We start from the raw sequence: 25,584 nt of genomic DNA on the forward strand, positions 1-25,584 counted from the left end.
AAAAGTTTATTTTTTCCTCTCATACAAGTTGAATTGTTTACAGAAAGACAGTGACAATGGTGCTAGCTCATTGAAAAAAATGCTACAGATGGGAGGTATTAGGACTTTTCAAAGGAAAGATGTTGACACTCCATGTGTTATCATCTGACTGTAAGGACATCCGCTGAACCCTGAGACATCAACATTTCTGAACTAATAGAAGGAAAGACTTTCACATACCAGGGAATAAGGGATATTTCCAAGGCCAAGAACATAGTAAGATTCAAAGAATGGGATTTTTGTGAGGTTAATGAAAAAATTAGTTAACATAGCACTAATATTTTTTAAGAGCCACAAACTTTACAACTTCACAGTTTAGGCCAATCTTTATCAGGCAGGGAGTAATCAGAGACCTTTGAGTTGCCTGCAATGCGTTCTCCCATATCTGTCCCTCTGAGGCTGCTGCTGCCATACCAGTCAAAAAACTCCTCCAGAGGCTGAACAGATCTAGTCTCACATGGGAAGTCTTAAGGTGCAAAGTCCTTCAGGGAGAACTGGTCATACAGAAACCCTCATATTATCATCCTCCATTTAATTTGTTTACAGCCACTGTTACTCACAATGGCAATGCCTTTCCTCAGAGATGTGAGGCAGATGCAGGTGCTAAACTTCCTTGTCCGTTTCTTGTCTTGATGGACGTATGCATTCTTGATTTTGGGATACAAAAAAAGAAACACTGTAAGCTCTGCAACCACACACTTCATAGAAAAGGCTATTTTATTCTTCTTTCAGTAGGTTCCAACCACTCTGGGGCACAAACAAGCCTTGGCTCCCAGACACCACACTCCCTTCAGAAGCCGCTGTCGAGACAATGCCAACCCCACTCGTCACATCCCACACCAGCCTTCAGAAACAGGGTGGTGAAACTTTAAAAGCAGAGCTGTCTCAGGTGACAAGCTGTGGGAAGCACATTGTCTCCTTGTGCTCCAGCAACGACAGACATAAAACCTTCTTTAATGTACTCCTGAAAACATCAGGATAACCCCAGAGCTCCTGCCCTGGGTTTTGGCTGCCCATCTGAAAGCATGGAAGCCCTTCTCTAGCTGAATGGTCGCTCTCTGTTTTTAATTAACAAGTACAATTAGAAGATGGACTCTTGAAAAAACCATGGTGCCTTCTGCAACTCAGATGACTTGAAAATTTTAACCAGCTAGATGCCCCCATTCCAGAAACAACTATTATGCTGGCTTTTAGACTAGAGTCAGCTTAAGTACCTTCGGTCAACAGGCAGCAAGGAAGCATTTACAGCAGAGAAAACTCTCCCTCTGCTGCCTCCTCCTTCAAATTACATGTCTCTCCCTCCTAACAGCATCCAAAACGTAAGGACCTGATATCTTACGAAATTGGAAAATTACAATCAATGCGTTAATTGCACATCTAATTAAATAATCAGCATTCCTAAAATGCAAAGGCATCTGGGCGCAGACATGTGCTGTGAGTAGAAAAAACCTGTAATTATACTCTCAGTTGGAGCTGTAATTGCTTTTTTGATCAAGAAGCCTGGGAAGGAAAGGTTGCAGATGATATGAAATGTAGACCTCAAGTAGACATAACAGCTTTCCAACATGAACTGGTTGAGGAAAGCACAAGGGAAATAAACTATTCAGAACTTCTATTATAAACACAGATAAAGAAATAACAGACTTAACTTGCAGCAGTGGAAAGCTAGGTTAGACTCCTGGAAAAGCTTTTAATCAGAAGTGAGCATGGATTATCAAGGGAAGCTAAAAAATCTCTATCCCAAAAGGTTTTAACAAGTGGAAGTGCAGACATTTTTAAGGGATGCTTTTGAAGAAGATAGATGTTTTAGTTAATCTCTTCACGTCTCAGTTTTATTGTTCTTTATCCTTCCAGAGCCTGTCTCAGGTAGGAGACTACATGGTAACACACACAGCAGACTAAGAGGCATGAGGGTACATTACTCCCCACAGATGGTCTGCAGGACAACCCTGCCCCTCCCACAACACAACGGCTCAGTTCAGACACTGCAGAGGACGTTTTCCTACCTGAGCTTGACAGTGAGAACATGCAAACTATCTCTCACAGAACTGTCCATGCATTCTGCAAGGTCAGTCCAACACACAGGGATTTGGCTGAAGGAACTAAGTGCCTTGATCCTACAGGGTAGCATTCTGTATGAACTTCCACAATTCTTTCTCCAGCTGGAGGTAAACTCAAGCTAGAAGAGGGTGTCCTGCTCACTAAACAAGAAACTCTTTAATATTGTTTCTTTGGTGTTACTCAAAGCAGGATGGCATGCTTTATTCATTGTATCACAGACACGCCCTACCACTACATGCAGTTACATCACCATTACATGCAGAGAGCTAAAGGGTACTCCTCATCATATTACTGAGGTAATTCAAGCTTAATTGGTGTTTTGACAGCATACTTGTGAAGTCAAAAAGGTCCCATTTCAACTGAAGAACGTGTGCAATATCAGGTCAAGAGCTTCCTCTCTGAACACTCATCTCAGGACAACAAACCCCAGATTTCTCAAAGTAATTAAGATGGGAGCATATCAAGCACTAAAAATTCTGGCTTTCCAGCTGCTTCACTTACTGCTCTGATGATTCATTTCCAGAATCTTAAATCAGATAATCAGAAATCAACTCATGGATCTGAGAGAGAGGAAATGGAAAAGCCCTTTCAAAAGACACAGTGGCTTGTCCAGCATCATGTAATAACATGGGAGGGGAATAACAACTAAAAATCTTAAAGAGCAATGAATGCCCAGCTACCTCTGCTGACAGACTGTGTCCTCTACCAGCATCTTCCTTCTCATTGCTACAGATGCCCCAGCTTTCAAAAAGTATGAAGAAAACATTTTTTACTATCCCACCTTCGCCTTTATGTCTCCTGGCTTAAGTACACTTTTCTCTTAGGTGGGAATAATTTTGTGTATTTATATTCCTTGCAGAAGGCAGCAGTTGATTAATGAACCAAAATGCCCCACAAATACTTGCTGTGAACCAAGTACAAACCTCTGCCAGTCTCTGAGGACACTGTTAGCATAGACACTGAACATGAAAAAAAGGAGCACTGCCACATCAGGGGTCTGACAAAACCAACTCCAGCAACCACCCCCATATTAATAAACTCAGACACACTTTCCACACTTCCAGTAAAGGTACTTGACAGGCTCATATTGGGCCTGAATTAAAGGGCTCTGGAAATCCAGTCAGTCTGCTTCACTGACTGGGAGGGACAGAGGAAGAAATTAAATGTAAAAAAATGAAAATGCTTGGACTTAGAAAGCCTCTGCAAAGGGATGAAAACTGCACTACAAACCAGGCTTTGAAAATATAGCTGACCTGAGACATGTCACTGAGAGGCCAATTAGCCCCGCTGGCAAAAGTCTGTGATGGAAGAGGCAAGTACAGCTGGCCCAAAACACAAATACTGAGCAGGGATGGCGAGGTTATTCCAATAGCTGCTGTCACTGTTTGGTGCTCTCAGGTTGCAGAAGCCCACTCCACCTTCCCAGAGAAATGGGTGTAAAGGCAAGATTAAAAAGGCATGATTCTAGCAGCTGTAAACAGTTGTGTATTAACAAGCTATTACTACTGCAAGCTAAAAATAGAGTGATATAATTTGGATGAGTAACATGTATCCATGTCACAAAATATGAAGGAGAGTTGTACTTGATTTAAACTGAGTTCCTTAAATTAGGCATAACAAAATTCAGAGTGAATACACCAGCCAATCCATAGGTATTTGTGTAGACAAAACTGGATCCCTTAAGTGCCCGTTATATGAGATAGCACAAAAAAACTTGCATGCATTTCAATCTGCTGCACTAACATAATACACTGAATAAAAATAGAAAAATATAAATAAATTGCATTAAAATTTAGCACTCTCAGTTTCTCAATAACAGTTTCTCAAAAATGTGTTTGCTATCTTAAAATACAAGGTGAATATTGACTCATTAACAAAAATAAAACCCAGATGGAGACATGGTTAAAATAAACTGATCTTTCACATAAAGCAATTTCTATTTGTATTTCAAATATTCTTGTCTGGAACAACCTAAAGTATTAACCAAAGTGAGGCTAAATGAATTGACTCTTGAACTGATTTATCTAAATTCACTTGCAGATGGACAGCTCTATCATATGCTTTTTAGTGCACGTGGGGAATTTCAAAAATATGATTTAAAAACAAACCTGTTTACCAACTACACCATATTTTCTGAGCTATTACCACTTGAACATTCGTCAGAAAACAAAATTACATCTATGACAGGTTCATTACCAGGCATGAGTCACTAAGAACAACCATTCTTCAAGAAACCCCTAACACAGTCTAGAATCCTTAATATCTGCTGTGCAACTGCATGGAAAAGCCACCATCCAAGAGGGGCCGCAATATGATTGTCACAACTTCATTTCAGTGAGAGCTTCTGAGCAGCAAATACCTCTCCTACACCCCTCTGGCTGTGTTTGGAAACCCACAGGGTCCTGTAATCTGGCACAGCTCGACAGCAAAGGCAGGCAGGTGGGCAGAGTGAACCCAGGGAAGCCACACTATGAGGAACAGTGAGGGAGGCCGTGGTTCCATGGACATTTCTGGCGGCCTACTTGAGGCTTTCTGGATGATGAAGTCCCACTCTTTGTTCCCACAGACGACTGTCACATAATAGCATTCATAAAAGACCTGGTTTTAGACTAATTAGAAAGGGCAAAGAAACCAATTTGGAAGCTGTTCACTAACAGTTAGAGAAAGCACTTTCTGATTTCTGCCTGGGTTTGTTCCTAACTGGTTTATGCCCTTCTGTTCTTGTGCTAACATTAACCTCTCACTTAAATAGCTATAAACTTGGCAATGTTTACTCCCATGTTCTATTAGTACATGGCAGCAGTGTCTGCTCTCAGCTTCCAGTCTACTAAGCTGAGCCATACTTGTTTGGTCTCATCTCACACAACCTCAGCCCCTTCTCTCCCTGGGCTGCCTTGATGTCCCCTCGCCCACTTCTATTCTCTGATGTTTGCAGTAGTCCTCATCTTCTCCAAATAATTTCCTGTTTTCTCACGTCATATTAGAAACACTATAGAAACACAGGCAGAAGAGACCTATTGCCTACCTGGTTTGCCACAGCATAGCATGCAGCACAAAACAATTAATAATTTTACTCATTTCCCATTTGCCAAGCAGTAAGGCTCTCTTTCATAACTATTTCTACAGAACCACTAGTGAGGGCAGTCTAAATAAGTTCGTAGATACCCAGAATAGCCCTTTCTTCCCCTACTGATCCAATGCATAAGCGTGGCTTAAACAGGATCCTCCTATTTTGAGCAGATACTCCCATAGTCCAGAGGACAGCACTACTGATCACTTGGTACTACATCATCCTGCAAACCTGAAGGCAAAAGCCACCCAGCACAGCAAGAGACTCACAGCCTACAGCACCCCAGTAAACTGGCACTCAGATTCACCTCAGTTCTTCCGGCATCTGGTAACTGCACACTTGAGCAACAGATGAGAATCTCAATCTACATTTGGGATTTCACCCCAGCTTTATGCCTAAATTATCTTTAGTTTTACAGTACACAAAGGATGAGACTGTCAACAACCTCAGGAAACTCTTCCTGCGAAGCAGATATTGATAAACTGATGTTCTCAAGTGCCTTTCAGCAGAGGAGGTGTGTTACAAACCCAGCTCACAGACTGCCAGGAAAGGCTGCAGGCCTTTTCTTACAGATTCAAAAGCCAAGAGGAAGAACTGGTCCCACCTTTATATCTCCAGGTTTCAAATCAAACCCATGGGAAACCACTAAAAAGCCCTTTTGAAAGTGTCAGTGATTAACCATCAAAGCAGTAGAAATAAACAAAGCCCAGATCTGGCTCATCTGATCAGTCCTTCACAACCAAACCATCACTAAACCATCCAGACCCTAAATATCATCAGGTATGTATGTGTCCATGATATGGCTTAAAAATCCTATTTGAATGCCATGAAATGACTCTGTATGCAAAGCGAGTTCTTGTTATCACTCGGTAAGAACTACATCCTAATAGGCAGCATTCATTTACTGCATCACAAGAGCTTGAATTCTATGCAGAAAATAAAAATGCAACTCTATTTCCAGCTGACACACCTGAAGGACAGGATGCCATCCAGAGGGACTTGGACAAGCCTGAGGAGTGGGCCCATGGGAACATCATGAGGTTTAACAAGACCAAGTGCTGGTGCTGCACCTGGGTCAGGGCAATCCCCAGTATCAGCACAGGCTGGGCATGAACAGACCCAGAGCAGCCCTGCCCAGAAGGACTTGGGGGTGCTGTGGGTGAGAGGCTGGACATGCCCCGGCCATGGCACTCACAGCCCAGAGAGCCAAACGTGTCCTGGGCTGCATCCAGAGCCCCGTGGGCAGCAGGGGAGGGAGGGGATTCTGCCCCTCTGCTCCGCTCTGCTGAGACCCACCTGGAGCACTGCATCCAGCTCTGGGGTCCCAGCACAGGAGGGACAGGGACCTGCTGGAGCCAGTCCAGAGGAGGCACCAAGATGGTTAGGGGGATGGAGCATGGCTAAGAGAGTTGGGATTGTTTGGCCTGGAGAAGAGAAAGTCCCAAGGTGACCTGATTGTGGCCTTCCAGTAACTGAAGGGACCCAAAAGGAAGATGGAGAGGGACTATTCACAAGTGACAGGACAAAGAATAATGGTTTCAAACTGAAACAGAGTAGGTTTAGATGAGATATCAGAAAGAAGTTCTTTACTGTGGGGGTGGTGAGGCACTGGCACAGGTTACCCAGAGGAGTTGTGGATGCCCCGTCCTTGGCAGTGTTCAAAGCCAGGTTGGATGGGCCTCTGAACAGCCTGGTCTAGCAGAAGGTGTCCCTGCCCATGACAGGGAGGTTGGAACTAGATCATCTTTAAGGTCCCTTCTAATCCAAGTCATCCTATGATTCTATTATTCGATTTTACATGCTATGTAGCACCGTGCAGAACTGGAGTACTGATGTCTTCAGGCATTGTATTATGCAATATTAACAGCTTTTTGACTTATAAATACCACTTTTACAATGGGGGAAAAACAAAGCAATCATCTTACTTGAATCTGGATGCATAGCACTGGAAGACTCTAGTTACACAACCCTTACATGACTCCAAAAATCAGCTCAGAAGCATGCGAGCCAACCCTGCCCTACATCTAAACAAGTTGTGTAACAACACAGCTTGGAAAACAAGAAACAACTGAAAGAAAAAGCAATACTGAAAGAAAAAATTGAGCCTAGCTCCTTTTTTCTGACCTTCTGGCTTTTCCTATGAAGTTATGTTATTATTCAATGCATTTGCTAACATTGCATGAATAGTTATTGTTCCATTTATGATGCTCTCAGACAGTGCTGTTTAGCTCATCTTTTCCTCAATTCTTGTGCTTTGTAAGCTGAAGCCCACTGCTATCTCCCCGGTGCAGCATTTCTTGTACAGATTGCTTCAGTAATACACAGCACTGGGAAATATCCCCTCCTCCCACACAGATCCTTAAAAATAAGAGTGTGAAGTCTGGCTCTCCCAACAGCCAATGCTATTTTTAAGGGCTGCGTATGTGGCAGGTAGGAGTCCCCCCACCCACCTCTCCCATTGCACCCCTATTTTGAGCAGAAGCAACTGGCTTACTCCAGTGTCAGATGAAACTCTTCACAATTTTTCCTAATGAGCACCACGCATAGGTGTCATGTCAAGGTGATCAGGACACTGCACATTTCTGTGCCCTATTCTAAATCAGACACAACCTCTACCACCAGAGCACAGTTCCTGTAATTCTGTCTGCCATTATATCCCCAAAACAAAGTGCAAAGAGGGGAGTTTTGCCTAAGGTGGCAGTGGTTGTCTCAGCTCAAACACTTACAGTGTTCTTCTACAGCCTTTAGTATATACTACTGAGAGAACTCGGTCCATTCTTCAAACAAATCTGGGTTTCATTTTTACAAAAGCTTCACCACTGCAGCAGGTCCTGAGAAATGACAATCACTTGGTCAAGAAGGTTTTCTGGAAGAGTCTTGGTACAAGTGTGAATGCAAGCTGGGCAGCATCAGACAAGGAAAAAGAGCCTACTGTAGTTCACCCCAGTTCAGAGGAATAAGCTATGTGCACAGGGATAGCTCCTCCAGCCTGCAACACTCACTTTTGGACATAACCACCACAGAAACTTCTGTGACCAGATAGCCTATGAGAAATGTTCCCAGAGGAAAAAAGGCAGAAGTCATGGATACACAGTCTAATCAAGAATCTAGGAGTTGTACAAGACACAGGTCATCTATCCACATCACCAGTTCACTGCTGCCACCCACATCTTATCTCTGATCAGCAGAGGTACACTTGTATGGAGAATAAAGAAGGTGACTAAGATACCTTTTCCTTCAGAAAACATCAACTTGTCAGAATCAAAATCTGCTTTACAGGACCATAATGCATTTGAATGAGAATATTTCTCTGGTCTAAGATGTCCAAACAGTTGAGGAAGTGCAGAGAACAGTCATTCCCTGGAGGAGCTGTTAGCTGATCTTAGCAGTCAATGCACTTTCTAAACCGTCTCGGAAACCTAGGTTAAAATCCCAGTATTGCTCGGTTTAGATCAGGAACAAGAGTCCTATTCCTCCCTTATTCTAGACATACCTACCTTAAAAAAATTAATAGGTATAATGACAGTCTATTCACAACCAGTGCTGTCGTTATGATCTTAGAGAAGCACAGAGTTCAGCCAAACTGGATTATTTGAACATAATGTGCAGTACTGGCACAAAGAAAGAAATGCATCTAATTGTGGAACACATCATGTGTGTAAACTATATCCCAGATGTTGCACAAACACCCTCCCTTTCTTTTAAAGAAATCAATGGAATAAACTTGGGAAGAAAAGCAAACTTCTCTTGAATTCCCATTTAAAGGCTTCAGAACAATTTTGACTTACAGATGTGTATGATTTACAATACAAAGTCTAGAGAAGCAAAACCCCCTGAATTTTTCTGGGGTTTTTTCTAACCAGCAACAAGAAGATATGGAGAAAACTGAAGGGGAAAGATGCCCGGTGTGCCAGGGGATACAGATCATCAACACCGAAACTGGCTTTTAGCAGATATGAGTGTCAATATATTGATATGTTCAGAGAAGCTTTCAGAAAGCCCTGTTAGAAACTGACCAGGCTCCAAGCTGCTGTGCTCATTAAAGAAAACACTGAACGTTGCTTCACAAGAGAGCATTTCTCTTACCTACTCTAAAAGGGGAAAGGCTGCTGATCCTTTCCACTGCAGGTAAGGTTATCAAACAGCTGCTCAAAAATCACAACAGTAGCTAACGAAGGCACAACACTATTTTCTGGTGTGTATGTACAAATAATTATCACTTTCCTCTAGCATAACATTCACTGTAAAGCATATTAAAAAATTATAGTAGTTCTTAGGGAATCTCAGAAAGGATAAATAAAAACGGCTTTTATCCCAAACAGATGTGAAAATGCAGGTATTTTATTTAAGACACTTGGAGAAGAAAGAAGCTTTCCTTCATCTGAGTACAGTATGTCAGCTGAACCTTCCCTGACAGAGGCAACAACAGACACAAGCTGTTCAAACACCAGGGAATTACCCCACACTAAAAGCTGCCTCAGGAAAGGCACAAAGGACTTCGGAGAGTCTCGCAAGACTTGCTAGCTTGCGAACTCAGATGCAACAGAGAGAACCAAGATTATGGCATAGGGAGATAGTCTCTACTACTTTGGTATTTGAATGCTTTCTAAATAACTATGGTTGTGCAATCCCTAAGAGATCTGAAAGCTGCATTTGCAGAAAGGATTTGACTACCACAGCCACCTAACACCAGTCTCCAGTAGAGCTGGCAGAAACCCCCGGTTCACGCCTGACCAACATGATCTCCACCGGAGTGTAGGAAGAGCAAATTCTTGACCACAAGAATGTTCTACACATCCCCACCAACACTGATCCTTAGGACACTTGATCAGGAATGCTGGTATTTTGGTGGAGGTTAAGATAACCTTTATAAATCATTAGATAGAAAAGAAGGAAGACATTTAACTGGAGATGTACTTTTTCTGTATGAAGAGAAGTTTCTAGTAACTCTCTGTTAGAGTCACAGTGCTTCAGTTTGCTTCTTTGCCACTGTGTGGGAGGCTTTGAAAATGCAGAGCTTACTCATCTTCACGGGACTCATAAAGAGACACCTAGGCAACAAAGCCTAAGGGAAATAAAATGCCGAAAGCAAACTATTGCACGGACTGTAAAGTCCATGAGAGGTGGAAAGGGACAGCTTCCAGTCTTTTGGTGACTGGCTCAAAGCAGTTTGTTCTCCACTAGCCAAGTGGGCTGGTGCACAGTACATGGTTTTACTCATCAGAGGGCCTGGGTTCACATGTGGGGGTTGATTTCAATCACACAGGGACAGGCAGATAACTTACAATCAAAGTTGCAACCAAAACTGGCACCAAACCCTGCTGGTCTCTCCACCAAGAGTTTAAGTCCAGCAAGGACTTTTAGGGCATCCCACTGTTGCTTATGAAGGGAATAGTAGGGCTTGGCACCAACAGCTTGCTGTCTCAAAATCAAAACAGGGCTTCACACTACAAAATCACCAGCACAGCACCCTCCCAGGACCAGCACTTTTAAAACTGAGACCCTCATGGTTCTTAAATATTTGCAGGTGCTTGATCAGAGGTGAAGCTATAGAGCATGAGAAAATCAGACTAAGGATATGACTGGGTACCTGTAAGACTAAAGTAAAACCCCCTTTAGTCCCTGCTACTGCAGGTGATCATCATATTCCAGAAAACCATTGTCATGAACTACATCTGCCATCTCAGTATGTGAACTGATTACGCATCAGTCAAAAGGAACAGGCTACTGCCATTAAACAGAGAAAGACAAAGATTAAATCAAAATAGTTGGTATAAAATGGCATTATAAAAAGAATGAGGAAATAGTGCTCCAGTTACTTTGGTTTTGCAAAAAAATAACTCAATTGATGTATTTAATCTGCTGACATAAAAGAGGAAAATGCTGCGTAAGACTTTTTCCCCCATAAACAAATTCAATGTAAGTGGAGAAAATCCTAGATTCCATACCCTCCTCTAATACTTAAATATACTTGAAAGAGTTGGTAAGAGAGGTAATTTGACGATTGGACCGAATTTTTCCTCTTCCTCAGTCTGCCTCTTCTTCTGTTACAACAAAAGTCAGATTCAAATTTGTTTAATTTTAAAAGTCACACAGCCATGTCCCTAGCTGGAGGCTACTTCAGTTACTGAGCACTGCAAGTTGAAGGTGCAATAGATACATGTTTGTTCTTCCTCTGAAAAAGTCCCACTGAGGGATTGCAGCAGATGAGCTATCAAATAATCCCTCTTTGTAGTCAAAGTTCTAAGTGTGAAGGTGAGGATTATTGAGTCATTCCTTGAAAAAAACTGGGCTGAAAACCCTAGTTGATTCTGGCATAATTAAGTTTCCTCTTCACAGAGAAAGAGAACAAGAAAAACAGCAGAAGTGAAGAACAAAACGTACGTGCATGCTACAACAAAGCTTTTTTAACATGCACAGTTACAAATTTCTGTGTCATTTTGTAACTGTCAAGTCTTAATTAAAACACTACATTTCTCTGACTCATGGTCAGAATGTAGGATGCATGTACATTATTCACATGAATATTAATCTTTTCCCAGGTAGGAAGCCGAATTGCTCAGGGGATTTATAATCACATCACATATGGAAACTTCTTGGGTGTCCTTTTCTTTTTTGGACTTTTTCTTTATTCTTTCAAATTTCAGTCTGATCATTAACAATTAAGGGTTGCAAGAATCATTTCAGTAGGCTATGTGATAGGAGTCCAGCCCCTCACATCTGTGCAGTGGAGCTCTATGTGTATTCATGAAATGTTATGGTATGTGGAGAAAGAGGAATTGTGAGAAATGTGCTGGAGACATCACTTCAAACACTAAGGACATAACCACCTGCTCTGAAGTGCTAGAACAAACAAGGACAGTCCTCTTGAAAGCTCCTAGGTAATGACAGAAGATGGAAAGATGTTAACACAGTGACCAGAGAAATGAGACATGATCTTTTCTAGCTACCAAGAGAATCCCCAGGTTAGACTATCCCCACAGGGACTTTTATAATCCTGATCCTCATCTATATGTCTGTGTTTGTATCACTGACTTTAAAAGAAAACCTATGAACAAGCTGATGACTTGACTTGCGCGGAAAGCAACTAGCAGAGATGCTCTTCCTAAAATTTGAGCACAAGTGCAGAGAGAAATAAGGATGCAAATGCATCTGAAGGAACTGTGAGAGTCGTCCTGATACCTTAGAAGGAAAGGAATTAGACAAGCTAGAAAACACTACGCAATTCAAGAACACAAACTAATAAGAACTCAGAAAATCAAGTGTCTAGAGCTCAAGAGAAAGAGGCTTAAAGGACAAGGGACTTCAGGAAGCTGTTAACAGCTAATGAAACAGCATTGCCAGACAAAAATCAGAACCTGCCCCAGTGAAGAAACCTCCTGCCCTCTAAGAGGGCTTGAACTCTCTTCCTGAGGAAGTTTAAGGGCAAGAATGATTGCACAGAAAAGGAATCAAAAGGCTGAAGCACAATATTAAACATCTAGCAATGAACACACAGTATGACAAATAAAGGATGGATGCCACTCATCATCATCAGCTGGCATTAAGAAGGCTGGAAATTTGATGCCTTAATTGCTTCAGGTCTTCAGTGACAGGGACAAACGCAGTCAGGCAGCTGACGGAATTAATACTGGATTGTTGGGGGGGTTTTAAAGCAAAAAGGTTTAGAATGTTATAAAATAGAGGCTCCAGTAAAGAAAAACAAATTTGAAAGAAATAACCACCTTATCTATCTGTTAAGTCAGCTGGCTCTGATAAATACTTATCCTCAGGTTCTAAGTTGCAACACTGATAATCAGTAAGCACTAAGAACTTGAGAAACAGACAATGCACTTGAAGATTTGAAAAAGGCAAAGCAAGTATTTATGCTTAAAAAATAGTAAGAGAAAGCCTTGGTTAATTATAAAAGCACTAAGTTGACACACACACACACACCCGCCCCCCAATTCCCTGGGGATTGAAGACTGGAACAAATAATCAAATTATTTGCAAATCTTCTAGAACATAAAAAGGAGAGAAATAACTGTGAGCATGGTTTCATCAAGAGTAGAACTGGGTCAAATGCATTTAACTTCCTTCTATGACAAGGTAAATTATTCTAAGGGGTAGCGAGAGAATAGTAGAAGTTTTATACCCTGTGATCTGGATGAAGCTGTTAAAATAGATGCAAATATACTGGTAAAAAAATGATAATCATAGTAGCCAAATTCAAAGAATGTATCAAGCAAGATACCTCAGGCAACTCTGCTAGCACACAGGACATCAGCTTGGATACCACACAACTTTGTCACAGACAACTTGAATGATTTGTTCATGTAAAAGGTAAGGAAGAGACAGACAACAAAGTGCTTACAAAATGAAAAAAAAACCAACCCAAAATGCTGTAAGAACAAGTGCAAAGCCATATTCAGCTGTAATCCAACACAAATATAGGCTATGCAACAACTGAAAAAGTCCTTTTTCAGAAAGAATCTCAGTGCTGGAACGTGTAAAAGGCTAACTATGCATCAGCGATAGCCTGTGATAAAAAAAGCACCATCACAGCAGGACAGCCAGTATATCTTGGGATATCAGGATCACAGGAAGGAGAACAAAGTCTTGGTTGCTGTATAGTGCACATGAGCAGGCTCTCAGCTGGATTTCTACATTCAGCTTTGGACACTGCACTTTAGGGAAAACAAAGAAAGGAGTAAGAGAGAGAAGAAAAAAAAAAAAAACCAGCCTGACTTAAGAGTGCCTAAAAATCCTGGCAAGAAAAGGCTAAAAGAAAAAGGGTCATCTAGTGAACACAAGAAGAGCAAGTGGGGCTTTGTCCTGTTTTTGCAGTAGCTCTTTACTATTCCAGTATTCCTTATCCTAATCATGAGACATGGATTTATATGGAACAAGAGAGACCTAGAGCAGAGGTAAGGAAAAAGTCTTTGGACAGTAAAGGCAGCTAAGCACCAGAGCAGGCTCTTGGAAAGCTCCAATTAATACATTTTTTGGTTTAAGGGAATTTTTGATCAATAGCTGTCAGCAGTGGTCAAGACAAACCAAAAATGACATTTTGCTATCAAAACTAAACTACTGTTTCAGTAACAACGATCTCAAAGCATGTCTTCCTCCCAATTCAGGAGAAACACAAAATTATGCTGAACTACCTCATGAACCTTCTACTCTCTCAGAAAACGAGAGACATCCACAGATAGGTGGTGTTGAATCTCTTGTCCCTTGTTTTGCACTTTTTTCCATAAGGCACAGAACTAAACTGTTTTGTTTGCATACTTGACAAAATAACAGCAGAAGTTCATTTCTTCTTATATACTAGTAGTGTTCTTCACTTTCCATGTCATACTGAGGGTTTTGATCCAAATCCTTTCTGCTCAGAAGTGAAGCCACCGTTAGATGAAAAAGCATTTACAATCCAGATAAGAAAAGAGAAAAACTATTTTGCCTCCCCAGATGCAAAGCAACAACAATCACTTTCTTGAAAATACGCAAAAATCCGGAGGATAAAGTCCTGATTGTGACAGATACTGTAAAATCTCCTATAAAAACAAAACAATTCACCTCTAGAAGAAAGTAGTATTTCTAAGTGAAATATATTAACTCTGCACTTAGGGTAGTAGGCAAAAGTTTATCATCTATGGAACATGAACACCATATGTTATCCTTCTGTGGGCATATAGATGGATAAAACCATAAGACTTTTTTTAAAAAATCCAACTTTTTGGTTCTTAAACACTGTTTTCTAAAACAAGAGTGTTTATACTGTTATAGAAAATGTCACAACCTTTTCCTTTTGACTTCCCAAATCAAGACTATTTATTTTTAAATCTTACTTTCATGAGATGGAAATACCAAGACTTACTATACACCCACTTTCAATAAGTATATATAAAAATATTTGATGCAAAGTTTCCCAAGGAACATTTTCACACGACAAATAATACAGATAACTCCTACTAAACTAACAAGCTATCCTCAAGTTGCCTTGAGAAAAAGTCTTCATTTCAAACAATTTAGAATAAACCATTTAAGTTCCATACACCATTATTACTATTTACAAATTCAGAGCTAATTTCTCAGATTCTGCATCTTTTCTGATATTCATCTCTAGTTCCCCACAATGATGTTAAGAATGTCTGGTAGAATCAGAGAGCTCTAAAAACATCACAGCATACTGCAGTCCTACCTAATACATTTGAGGAATTTTTTGTCTGCAAAACATCAAAACTGTAAGAGGTGTCTTACGATGAAGAAGAAATGAAACCTTGAGCCACAGCAGATTGGAAAAGGAGCAAAGCAGTACTCCATCCTACCTGCTGAAGCTGCAGTCGGACTTTGCTAATGGCTCTAATCCAATGGGCTCTTGCTGGAGGAAACGGTGGTGGCTCGATGTCACCCTGGTAGCTAGAAAGCAAGAAACAGGAAATCACTATATGAAGAACAACTGTTGCATTACAGATTCAACCACATGGTGCAAACACAGCTTCAGCTCTGGAAGCTGGAGGAACCAACAAGCTCCAGTCAGCACAGTCCTGCATGTGCTCTGGGAAGTGAGAAGCTAAAGTAGAGGTCTCCTTATACACAGAAGCCACCTTGAAAACCGATGAGCTGAAAGATATGAGCAGTACACAATCCAAACCTAGGAGGAAGATGATGTTTGTGAGAACATCAGGAAGGCAGTCCACAACACCACATCAAGCCAGTGGAACACAATGGTACCATAACTGTGTTACCATACCATAACAGACACAAAGAGGTAGATCAAAGATTTTATATCCCCATGCCTGTTGCGGTTCCCTTCTAACCACCGCCTCTTCCTACTCCTCCTGCTACAAATTTACAGCCCCTCTTTAGGGGAAACACTGACAACAGGGCTCTGCCGTGAGTTTCCCCCATGCACTGAACCTTTGTCACTCCACTTTCCTAAAGCTTTTCAAGACTGTGTGTGAATCCGTCAGCAGAACTCCATCTCAGTGACCCACAGCACATCGTGCAATCCCTAACCTTGTGATACCTTGGGCTTTTGGTTGCATTCCTGCTTTTTATGTTGTTGAGGTGTAAATCACAAAAGTAAACACCTCTTCCTGCCTGCAAAGCACCAACCCCACACTGCTGACTGCATAAAAAAAGCCCATAGATGAGAACAACACACATCCATACTACAGGTCTAGGGCAGGTGCGGCCCTAGGGATCAACATTCAGAGCTCAGTTCCATGCATACTCCATGGAGACAGGAGAGCACTGCCAGAGGGTGGAGAGAAAGGGAGCCAGTGAGGCAGGAGCATCCAAGTTAGATGCCTAAATTAGCCTGAAATAGACTATGTGAATAACCTTTCCTGTGAACAAATATAGGCCAGCCATTCTGGGACAAGACTCCTGCTGCTCTGTAAGGAAAAGAGGAAAGTGAATCAGAGTTTAAAAACAGTTTAACACTTTTCTAGTCTTGTTTTCCTTTTTTCATCTTTAGTGTAAGGCTTGCCTACACATGAACTCCTGTAGTTAATTCTATCATCCAAGCGCAGTGACACCAGCTGTACCCTCCAAAGGGCACAGACAGGCAGACATCTTCCCATGGATCCAACTGAACCAGATAAAGAAAAAATCTCTCATACTTATGAAAGTATAACCACATCCAGGGGCTGCAATGACGTGATTACCTCAAGGAAAAATGTCACTCCCAAATTTAAGTAGTGAAATTTGAATTCCTGTAAAACCTGTGCAAAACCCAGTACTCTACTCCTCCAAACTTAGATGAAATACTTTTGAAGCCTGTTTTCAATACTGTTGACAGCTTGGAAAACCAAAGTACAAGGACAAGAAAAGCTGCCACAGTGAGTCAGAGCAACATGTCTATTCATGCTGTAATTCTACAACCTACAACTACATAAACACTAGCTCTAATGGTGGTAGTCTACTACGCAAGAATGGAACTAGTGAAGCTCTAACCATGAAAACAAATTCTTGGTTCCTCAAGCATAAACTTGATCCCACATGAGCAATGAAGCAGCTATTTTGGGGCCAGAGTACGTTCATCAAACCAGAAATTCCAGCAAATGAGCTCCAAGGCACTTGCTGGTGTTCTTCCCTACACACGCAAAACCCATAGTTTTAGCAAGTGTTCCTCTTTGCACACAAGGCAAACATAGCTTCAGCATAGCCAACGTCCCCTAAGTAACTGGTCCTGCACAACAGATGTTTCACACATCACAACATCAACTCAGCTGGTCAGAGAAGGCTGCAAGAACAATGTACATTATTTGCCCTGGTAAATAGCAAATAGAAGAATCCTCTCTGAAACAGCTGAAAATAACTTGGTAATAGTTTCACCTACCTCATTTGGACTCCTGCATCAGCGTCCCTGGGCTTCTCAAGTTCCAGAGGTAACTTAGCTGCAGAATGGTCTGCAGGTTTTTCCTCAGTCTTGCAGACCTTCTCCTTCTCTCCTTTGCCATAAGGCTCCTCTTGCTCCTTGAGCCATGCCTGACCATCTTTCTGGTAGCTGCCCGAGCTGTGGTAAGAATGATTTGACTGCCTTTCCTGGTGATCATCTTCCTGCTCAGAGCCATGGGCACTTTCATGGGAATGTTCCAGCTCACTCAGGTGAGAGCTTTCCTGGCTGACATTGCAAGAGGAGCCGTATCTACTACTGCCAGCAGGACTATGAGAGAATAAGAGAGTCCATCAGAAAAAACAGTGGCTTGGAAAAACACAAAACAACCTGCACATCTAAAAAGCTGAGCAGGATGCTAAATATTACTGAAAAGGCATGTTATGAAGACATACTTAACTATTATATTCTTACGATTATTACCTAAATATAGACTTGTGAACCTCAAAAGTTTGGTAGGCAGTAGAAATACTTCATACACAGTCTACCAGTATATAGACCATATATACATTTTTTTGTGTATATAAATATATATATATACACTAATATATGCTCTATACATCAGCCTTTCTTGCAACTACTTACATCAGCTAGAAGCTGCAGTGAAGACATTCTAATAACCAGACAGGAATAAAAATGGAAACACAGCAATTCAGAGTGAAAGTGTTTCTGTCTTCTGCAGTTTTGCTGCAGTTGGGGTCTTAATCACAACCATTTACGATTACTATTACTAAAAAATATGGTTGAAGTTTATTTTTATATATTAAAAGTCTCTGATAAAACATGTTGCAGTCAAGATTAAGACTGTCAAGACCTTCAATTTACAACCTTTTACAAAAGTGGAGCAATTTTTCAAATGAAAGCCACATGTCTCATTCCAGTACAGCTCCCTCAATAATTTATTTTATATATAATCCCCAGCATCACAGGGGTATGACTGCTGTGATTCAAGACACCCCTTTAAGGACTGAATTCCTAGAATCCTCAAACAAAATACAGCAGATGGAAATTTCTCATGCAGTCAGGAAAGCTGTGGCCAAGAATTAAGCAACACTCATATTTTTCTCTTGCAGTCTTAGGAGCATTTGGAGCCAGGAAGTTCTGTGAGTGCAGAGTTGCAACTGTATGATCAGAGGAACAATTTCACTTATGTTACACAGAAATGTGTAAGTTTAGCAAGTCTCTGGTTTGATTTTTAAGGGCAATTGTAACTTAGCACATGCACAGGACTGAATACAGACTCATGAAATACTGATACTTTCCTCTAGTAGTTTTCATAACTGCATGAAACAAACTTTGCACCAATTTTAGGAAGACCAAGCATTAGAATACCTTCACTGATATTTCTGGAAGTGTTTTAGTATCTCCAGTAATGTGAAATCAACCTAAGTAGTTGTATAATGCGTCATCAGTAAGTTAAATTTCTCTCTAAAATCAAAAGCCTTGACCTTGCATTTTGAAAACAAAACATTCCTTCCTACCAATACATTCTACCTGTTACTTTTTTCTTAGCAAATGTGGTATTATTATCACTAAACAAGAAAGCAAAGTGAATTGTATGCAGCAGAATTAACACACAAAGACTACAACTTCTGAAAGGCTAATGAAGTTAGCACTAAAAGCATCTCATTAAGTGGGACACATTATAACAACATGGGAAATTCAACTACACTTACAGAAAAGGAGTGGGAAAAGGTGAGAAGACAGTCTAAAGGCTTGTACATAACTAGTGACTGCAGTTTGCCATACTGTCTGTGACAGCCACCAGTGATATCACAAACACTGACAACAGGTAGGGACTGGGACTGAGCTACAAACATCAGACACCAAGGCCACTGTCTACTGCTGCAGCATTGCATTATAAATGGTCAAATCCCATTTATTATGCCTCATTTGTAACTAGCCTTTTCTCATTCAGTTGTTCCACACTATGCAGATCTGGAGCCAGTGTGTCAGGATGCAGTACTGCTCCATCAGAAGCAGAATCAAGCCCAGTTTCTTTCTCTTCAGGCTTGTCCAGCACATGCTCCTCTGCCTGATCTTCTTTCTGCAGTTCACCTGAAATCACGTTCTGCTGATCTTCTGACTCTTTGTCAAGGTTTTCTCCCAGTTCTTTGTTGGATGTATCATCAACAGTGCTTGCACCAGATGGCTCTTCAGAACGTTCATTGTCTACAGCGTCAGCCTGCTTTGAAGACAACTTTACTTCTACATTTGCATCAGTCACTTGATCCGAGACTGCAGATTTTGAGCTTTCTTCTGAACTGACTGTTCCTAACACCTTGTCATCTGGTTTTGACAAAGCCTGTGGTAGTACATGTGGTTCCTTTTTGGCAGAGGTCTCCTTGATGTCTTTTTGCCAGGGAAAGGAGAAATCTAGCTTTTTCCCAAATACTGCTCCTTGGGCACTCTCTGGCTTATTCACCTTTTCTTCACCACCTCCTTCAAAGAGAGACATAGAGAGTTTCTTAAAACTGGACACAAGGCCCTCATCTGTTCCTGCTTTATTAGCAGAAGGTGGCTGCTGAGAGAAGAATGACCCAAAAGGTTTTCCACTATCAGATGACATAAAGCCAAATTTTGGCAAACTGGGTATGTTCGGTATTTCAAAGATTGGTTTACTACTGCTTGTATCTGGAGCAACATTATTGGTTTTACCCTGTTTCTTCAAGTCAGATTTGGAAGCAATCCCTTCTGCAGGCGGCTCATCAATTGTTAAATGTTTCTCCAAGTCAGATTTGGAAGCTATCCCTTCTGCAGGCACCTCATCAATTGTTAAATGTTTCTCCTGTTCAGCAGTTTGCTGTTTTACCTCACTTGTCTTCTCTTCATTCAGCTGAGGCAAATGAACACTGGGCTCATCAGCTAGAGCTGTGAGTTCTTTGTTATTGCTACTGATCAAGTCCTGCTGATCAATACCAACATCGGCCTGATCCCCTGTAACAGCAGGCTCTGACTCAAATGTAGCACTCTCATCTAACTGCAAAAGGCTTGTGTCTGCCTTGTTTGTTTGGACTTCCAGCACAAGCTCATCAGTAGAGCCAGTGTGAAGGATGTCAGTGGCTTCCTTGTCTGCAGGAGCAGCTTCTTCCTCTGCTACACCTGAAGACCCCACATCTGGTTGGTAAGTACCTACATCAGCCTGGTCGGCGGCCTCAGCCTGCACTGCATCAATTGCACCACTGAGATCAGACTGGCATGGCTGAGTATCTACCACCTCAGAGGGCTGTGCTTCACTATCCTGCTGCAGAACCTCGAGGGCTGCATTCCCACTAGACACTCCCATTTCTGGAGCAGCCCTCAAAGGTTCCTCTTTAGAGGTTTCCAAGCTCTTCTTCTCCTCAGTTTCTGTTTTCATAGAAGACTCTTTTGTGGAGTTCTCTTCTGTTGAAACAGGTACTACATCCTTCTTCACAGAGCTAAAGACATCTCTTTCAGACTCTCTGGCTGCACCTGTATTTTCACTCTCCCTAGAGTCTTTTGCTGGAACAGACCCAGTGACATCTTTCACACTAGTGCTTTGAGGTTTAGGGGTGAATTTTGGTGGCATCTCTTTTGGAGATTCTTTTGGACCTTTGAAGATGCCAAATATATCATTTGTGAAAGATGGTGCTGGGCCACTTGGGAGGGATGAGAAACCAAAGAAAGAGGAGCTCCTCTTCTGCGCAGAAGGAGGTGCAGCAGCTTGAGGTTGAGAAAAGAAACCAGAAAATGTTTTAGGTGGTTTCATTTTTGTCATGAAACTTGAAAACATTTCAACTGAAGAATCCAGAACCGATTTATCACTCTCAGGTTCCTTTGGTTGGCTTTGCAAATTAGGTGCCTCTGGCATTTTAGGAGGAACATGTGGCTGTTGCGTCCCTTGTAATCTGTCCGTTTGTACAGGTACTTTTTGTTCTGGCAGCTCATTCTGTACACGTACTTCTTCAGAGACCACTTCATTTTTCATGTCACTCATACTATTTAAGTCACATAGACCCTGGGAATCTATCTTATCACCTGAGGCCACACTGTGATCAACCTTTTCAGAAGTTTGCTCTTTGGAAGAATAAAGCTCTTCATCAGTAGGAAATGCAACACTGTCCATTTTCTCTGCGTTACCCAAAGCATCTTCTACCCCTAGGGAAATACTCTGTTCATCCTGAGAACCCTCCTGCACAGTGGAAGTCTGAAGGCAAGGACCAGGAGCAGACAAACTGGTTACTGCATTGTCCTCGGTCTGTGGAAGCTTTCCTAAGTCACTCTGTTCACTGGCCTGTGGAAGCTCTCCTAAGCTACTCTCTCCAGCAGTCTGTGGAAGTTTTTCTAAACCACTCTCTTCAGCTACTGCAGCAATACTTTCTGCATTTTCCACTGTCAGCTTTTCTGATTTATTTTCTGGGATCATGAGGTCATTAGACGTTTGTTTGCCAGTCACTGCTGCAATAATGTCATCAACTTCTTTTCTATTGTCTACATCTTGTTGCCTGGTAGAACTGCTGGTTTTGACACCAGAGTTGGTGGAAACACTTTGCTTCATATGTGGCTTAGCATTCACTGGTTTAGCTGTTTTTTCCTGTCCTGGAGCAGTTTGTGGCTTTTCATCCAAAAATGATGACAAACTGAAGAAGCTAAAACTAGTACTTCTTTGAGGTACACTCTTGTCAGGAGCTGGACCACTGGAGAAGAAGGAGGGCAGATGAAACAGCCCCTCTGTTTCCTGTTGTTTCCCACTAGCAGGAGGAGCAGCAGGTGCTGAAGGCTTTGGTTCATCTGATCCAGTGAAGAAGGAGAATATGCTCTTACTGGCTGGCTGGGATTTCGGAGCAGTGATATCAGAGAAGCTGAATGGCAAACTGAAACCCGACTCTTTGGGTGTCTGGTCTGGCTTTGGTCTTACCTGATTAGCTGTGTCTCCTACACGACCTCCCTGTGGCTTTGGTGTAACCGTGGGTGTGCTGCTTTGCTGCCCAGCTGGCTGGCCCAGCCGGCTTACTCTGGGACCTGCACCCACTGGCTTCTGTGAAACGTTTCCAGGAGGCACTTTTTTTTTCTCAGGAGACTCCTCCACAGCTTTTTTGCTTTGTTGTTCCACTTGCACCCTGGGGCTAGGAGAGACATGCTTGTCCGTGCCTTCAGTTCTCACCCCTTCCTTAGGGGTGGAGGACAGACATGGCATACTGGCACTCTGAAGACCCCCAGACTTCTCAGGTTTCTGTCTTGGCTCAGCCACAGTTCTGCTACTGGGTTTTGGCAGAGTCGTAGTACTTGAGGGTGGTTGAGAAGACACAGGCTCCACTTTGAAGATATCCCCGAGGGATCCAAATAAAGATGAGATGCCGGAGGTTTCCTTCTGTTCTGGCTGTTTCACCTCTTCTGGTTTATTACTTTGCCTTTTCTCCAGTTCTGCTGATGGTTGCGGTTCTTTGCTTATTTGTGTTTTAAAGAAATCAAAAAATCCAGAAGATTGGGGTTTGCTGGAAGTTGAGCTTGCAGGAGAATCTTCTCCAAGACTGAACAATTTCAGAGCACTTTTAAATAATGTCTCCTCAGGCTCAGTGGCTGGTTGGCTCTGATTTGAGTGTGGCTGACTTGGTTCATTAATGGTTGCATGCCTTTCAAGACGCCTGGAAGCTGGTGCTGCTTTAACAGGTCTCTCTTCTCGTATGGGCCTGCCATCCGCAGCAGTTTGGCTCAGGGTAGAAGGAGATCTTGTTAATCCTGGCTTTTTAACATGGATGTTTTCAGTCTGGTGTAATCCTGGCTTTTCATTTCTAGGAGCCTCCAAATTAAGTTCTGACGCAGTATTTCTTCTCGATTCTGATGTAACAGGAAACTTCTGCCCTACTTGTTCTTCATCTAATTTTTTATTTGGTGTAAGTGATAAAACACCAGTCTTACTTTCAGATGATATCGACTGTGTGTCTGTTCTCTTCAAGGTAGAATCTTCAGATGTCTCAGAGCCAGGGCTTGTAGACTTTCCAATTAGTCCACCCAAAGCAGAAAATAAGGAGCTAACTTTATTCACTGGTGTTTTCTTATCTTCCTCAGTCTTTTTTGCTTCTGTTACTCTTTCAGTCGATGCTGAAGTTTCTTCAGCTTTAGTAGTAGACTGGAACAGCTGGAATCCAAAGAATCCTGATGACCCGCTCCCAGAAGTCGTCACAGGGACAGCCTTATCAACTTCCTCGGTGTGGACTTCCTTACTCAGCGATTTACTGACAGCCATTCTGGAATGTGTTCTGAGATCAAGGGTTAACGGAGGCTCCTCTGAATGATTCTGGGTTTCCTTCTCAGGTCTGAAATCTACTTTGAGTTTTTGAAGTTTATAACCTGAGAAGTCTAATGGCTGCTCTCTCTGATAATAAATAGACTCCTCAAACATTTGTGAAAAAGTTTCCAAATTCATGTTCATTAGCTGGTCGCTCCTCTGCAAAGCTACTGACAAATCCAAGGGTTTATTTGTTGTATAATCATCTAGACACTCTTCTTCAGCAAACCAAAATAGCTCATCTTCACTGCCAAGAGGGACTTTGAAACCACAAACAGCAATTGTGTTGTCTTCTAGTACAGCTCTTGGAATGGAATCCATCTGGAAATTATAATCCCAGCAGTTCAGGTAGGAGTCAGTTTCAGGAGCACACACGTAGACATACTGTCCAGTGGGATCAGTGAGCAGGGAATATACATACTGGCTGTCACTGTACATGTAGTATCCACAATCACCATCTTCTGATGGCCACCACACACCCTGCTCAAGCATCATTATCCACTCCTGATACTCCCGGCTATAGGATGAGTACATTAACCCTTCATCCATACTTAAAGTCTCTTGGTCAATTAGAGTCCACATCGTTCCATCACAGCCAGAGGAGTAGCTCAAATCCATGGGCAACTCTTCAAATGAGTAACTGCTGTCTCTTTCAAAGGGTGGAAAGTTACTGTAACTTTCATTGAGAGAATCAGCAGTCTGTGCATCGTTTTCTTCCAAATAAATGTCTTGAAACATTAACTGGTCAAATGACTCATATGATACCGCACTTAAATCTAAACTCTGTCCGTCAAAATTGGCATTAGTCTGCCAATCCATCACATTTGCATTCCCATCCTTTTTACAGAGATTCACTACCACATCATTTTCAGGCCAGTCCAAGAACTGAGGGGGCAGAACAGAGTTCTGGTTTAACACGTAGTAAACTGGTACTGCTATTCCATGAGTGTCAGCCAGTCCCCCCACTTCATATTCCCATTCAAAGCTAGAATGGCTCCTTGTTTCCTGATAAGCTGAGTACTGCTCCATAGGGTTATAGCTTTTGTTAGTCAAATTGAAAGATTCATTTGATCCTTTGTTTAAAGTAGTAGGAAGAACTCTAGATTCTGTATCCTGTTGAGGAATATGCCTACTATTTACAGGCTTTCCAGATAAGTCCTGTACCTTGGCTTGCAGATTTAGGGCCTCAGGGAGCACAGGATGCCCACCACGGGGAACATGGGGCTCAGTTGTTTCATTTACTCTTGCACTGGATGAGTGGTCGGTAGTGGAAGATTCCCCTGTTTTCACATTATCCTGCTTCTCCTTTGGTTTGGGCAGCAGATTTTTTAAGAAGCTGGAAGATTCCTGCTTTTCTCCAGCGCTGCTTTGACTGTCAGAAGCCATTCCAGAATTACTGGGTTTTGTCTCCGAGCTAGAATCCTCACCTCTATCAAAAAGCTTCATGAAGCCCAGAGAATTTGGTTTTGCCTTCTCTTGCTTACACTCAGACAAGTTTTCACTTGAGGCAAACCTAAATAAGCCAGAAAATAATCCAGAAGAAGTGCTTTTCTGGCTATCACCCTCGCTTTCAGCAGTCGAGTCTTGATTATTGGCTGTGTTTTCATTGGAAGAAATGTGAAGAAACCCAGAAAGAAAACCTGGTGTGTGCTTCTTCTGAGTATCATCTCCACTTGGAACTTCTGGTCCTTTGGCTGAAGAGGTGGATTCAACTGAGCCTTTGCTTAAGTCTGCTGCATTTACTCCTTCTTTCATCAGTCCTCCTTTTACATTTCTAGGTTCTTC

General features: G+C 42.0%; 1 protein-coding gene across 1 annotated transcript in view; it reads right to left on the bottom strand.

Moving 5' to 3' along the window:
* LOC309584785 (protein unc-13 homolog B-like) overlaps nt 1–25,584 on the bottom strand; it is a 204,429-nt gene that overhangs the window by 109,513 nt on the left and 69,332 nt on the right. Inside the window, exons 10-11 of the mRNA XM_082301026.1 lie at nt 17,493–17,819; nt 15,475–15,565 (exon numbers count right to left, since the gene is read on the bottom strand). Coding sequence (XP_082157152.1) covers nt 15,475–15,565; nt 17,493–17,819 — 418 coding nt within the window. The remainder of the gene's footprint in view (nt 1–15,474; nt 15,566–17,492; nt 17,820–25,584) is intronic.

Source organism: Coloeus monedula, assembly GCF_965178545.1.
Source record: "Coloeus monedula genome assembly, chromosome: Z".
NCBI lineage: Eukaryota > Metazoa > Chordata > Aves > Passeriformes > Corvidae > Coloeus > Coloeus monedula.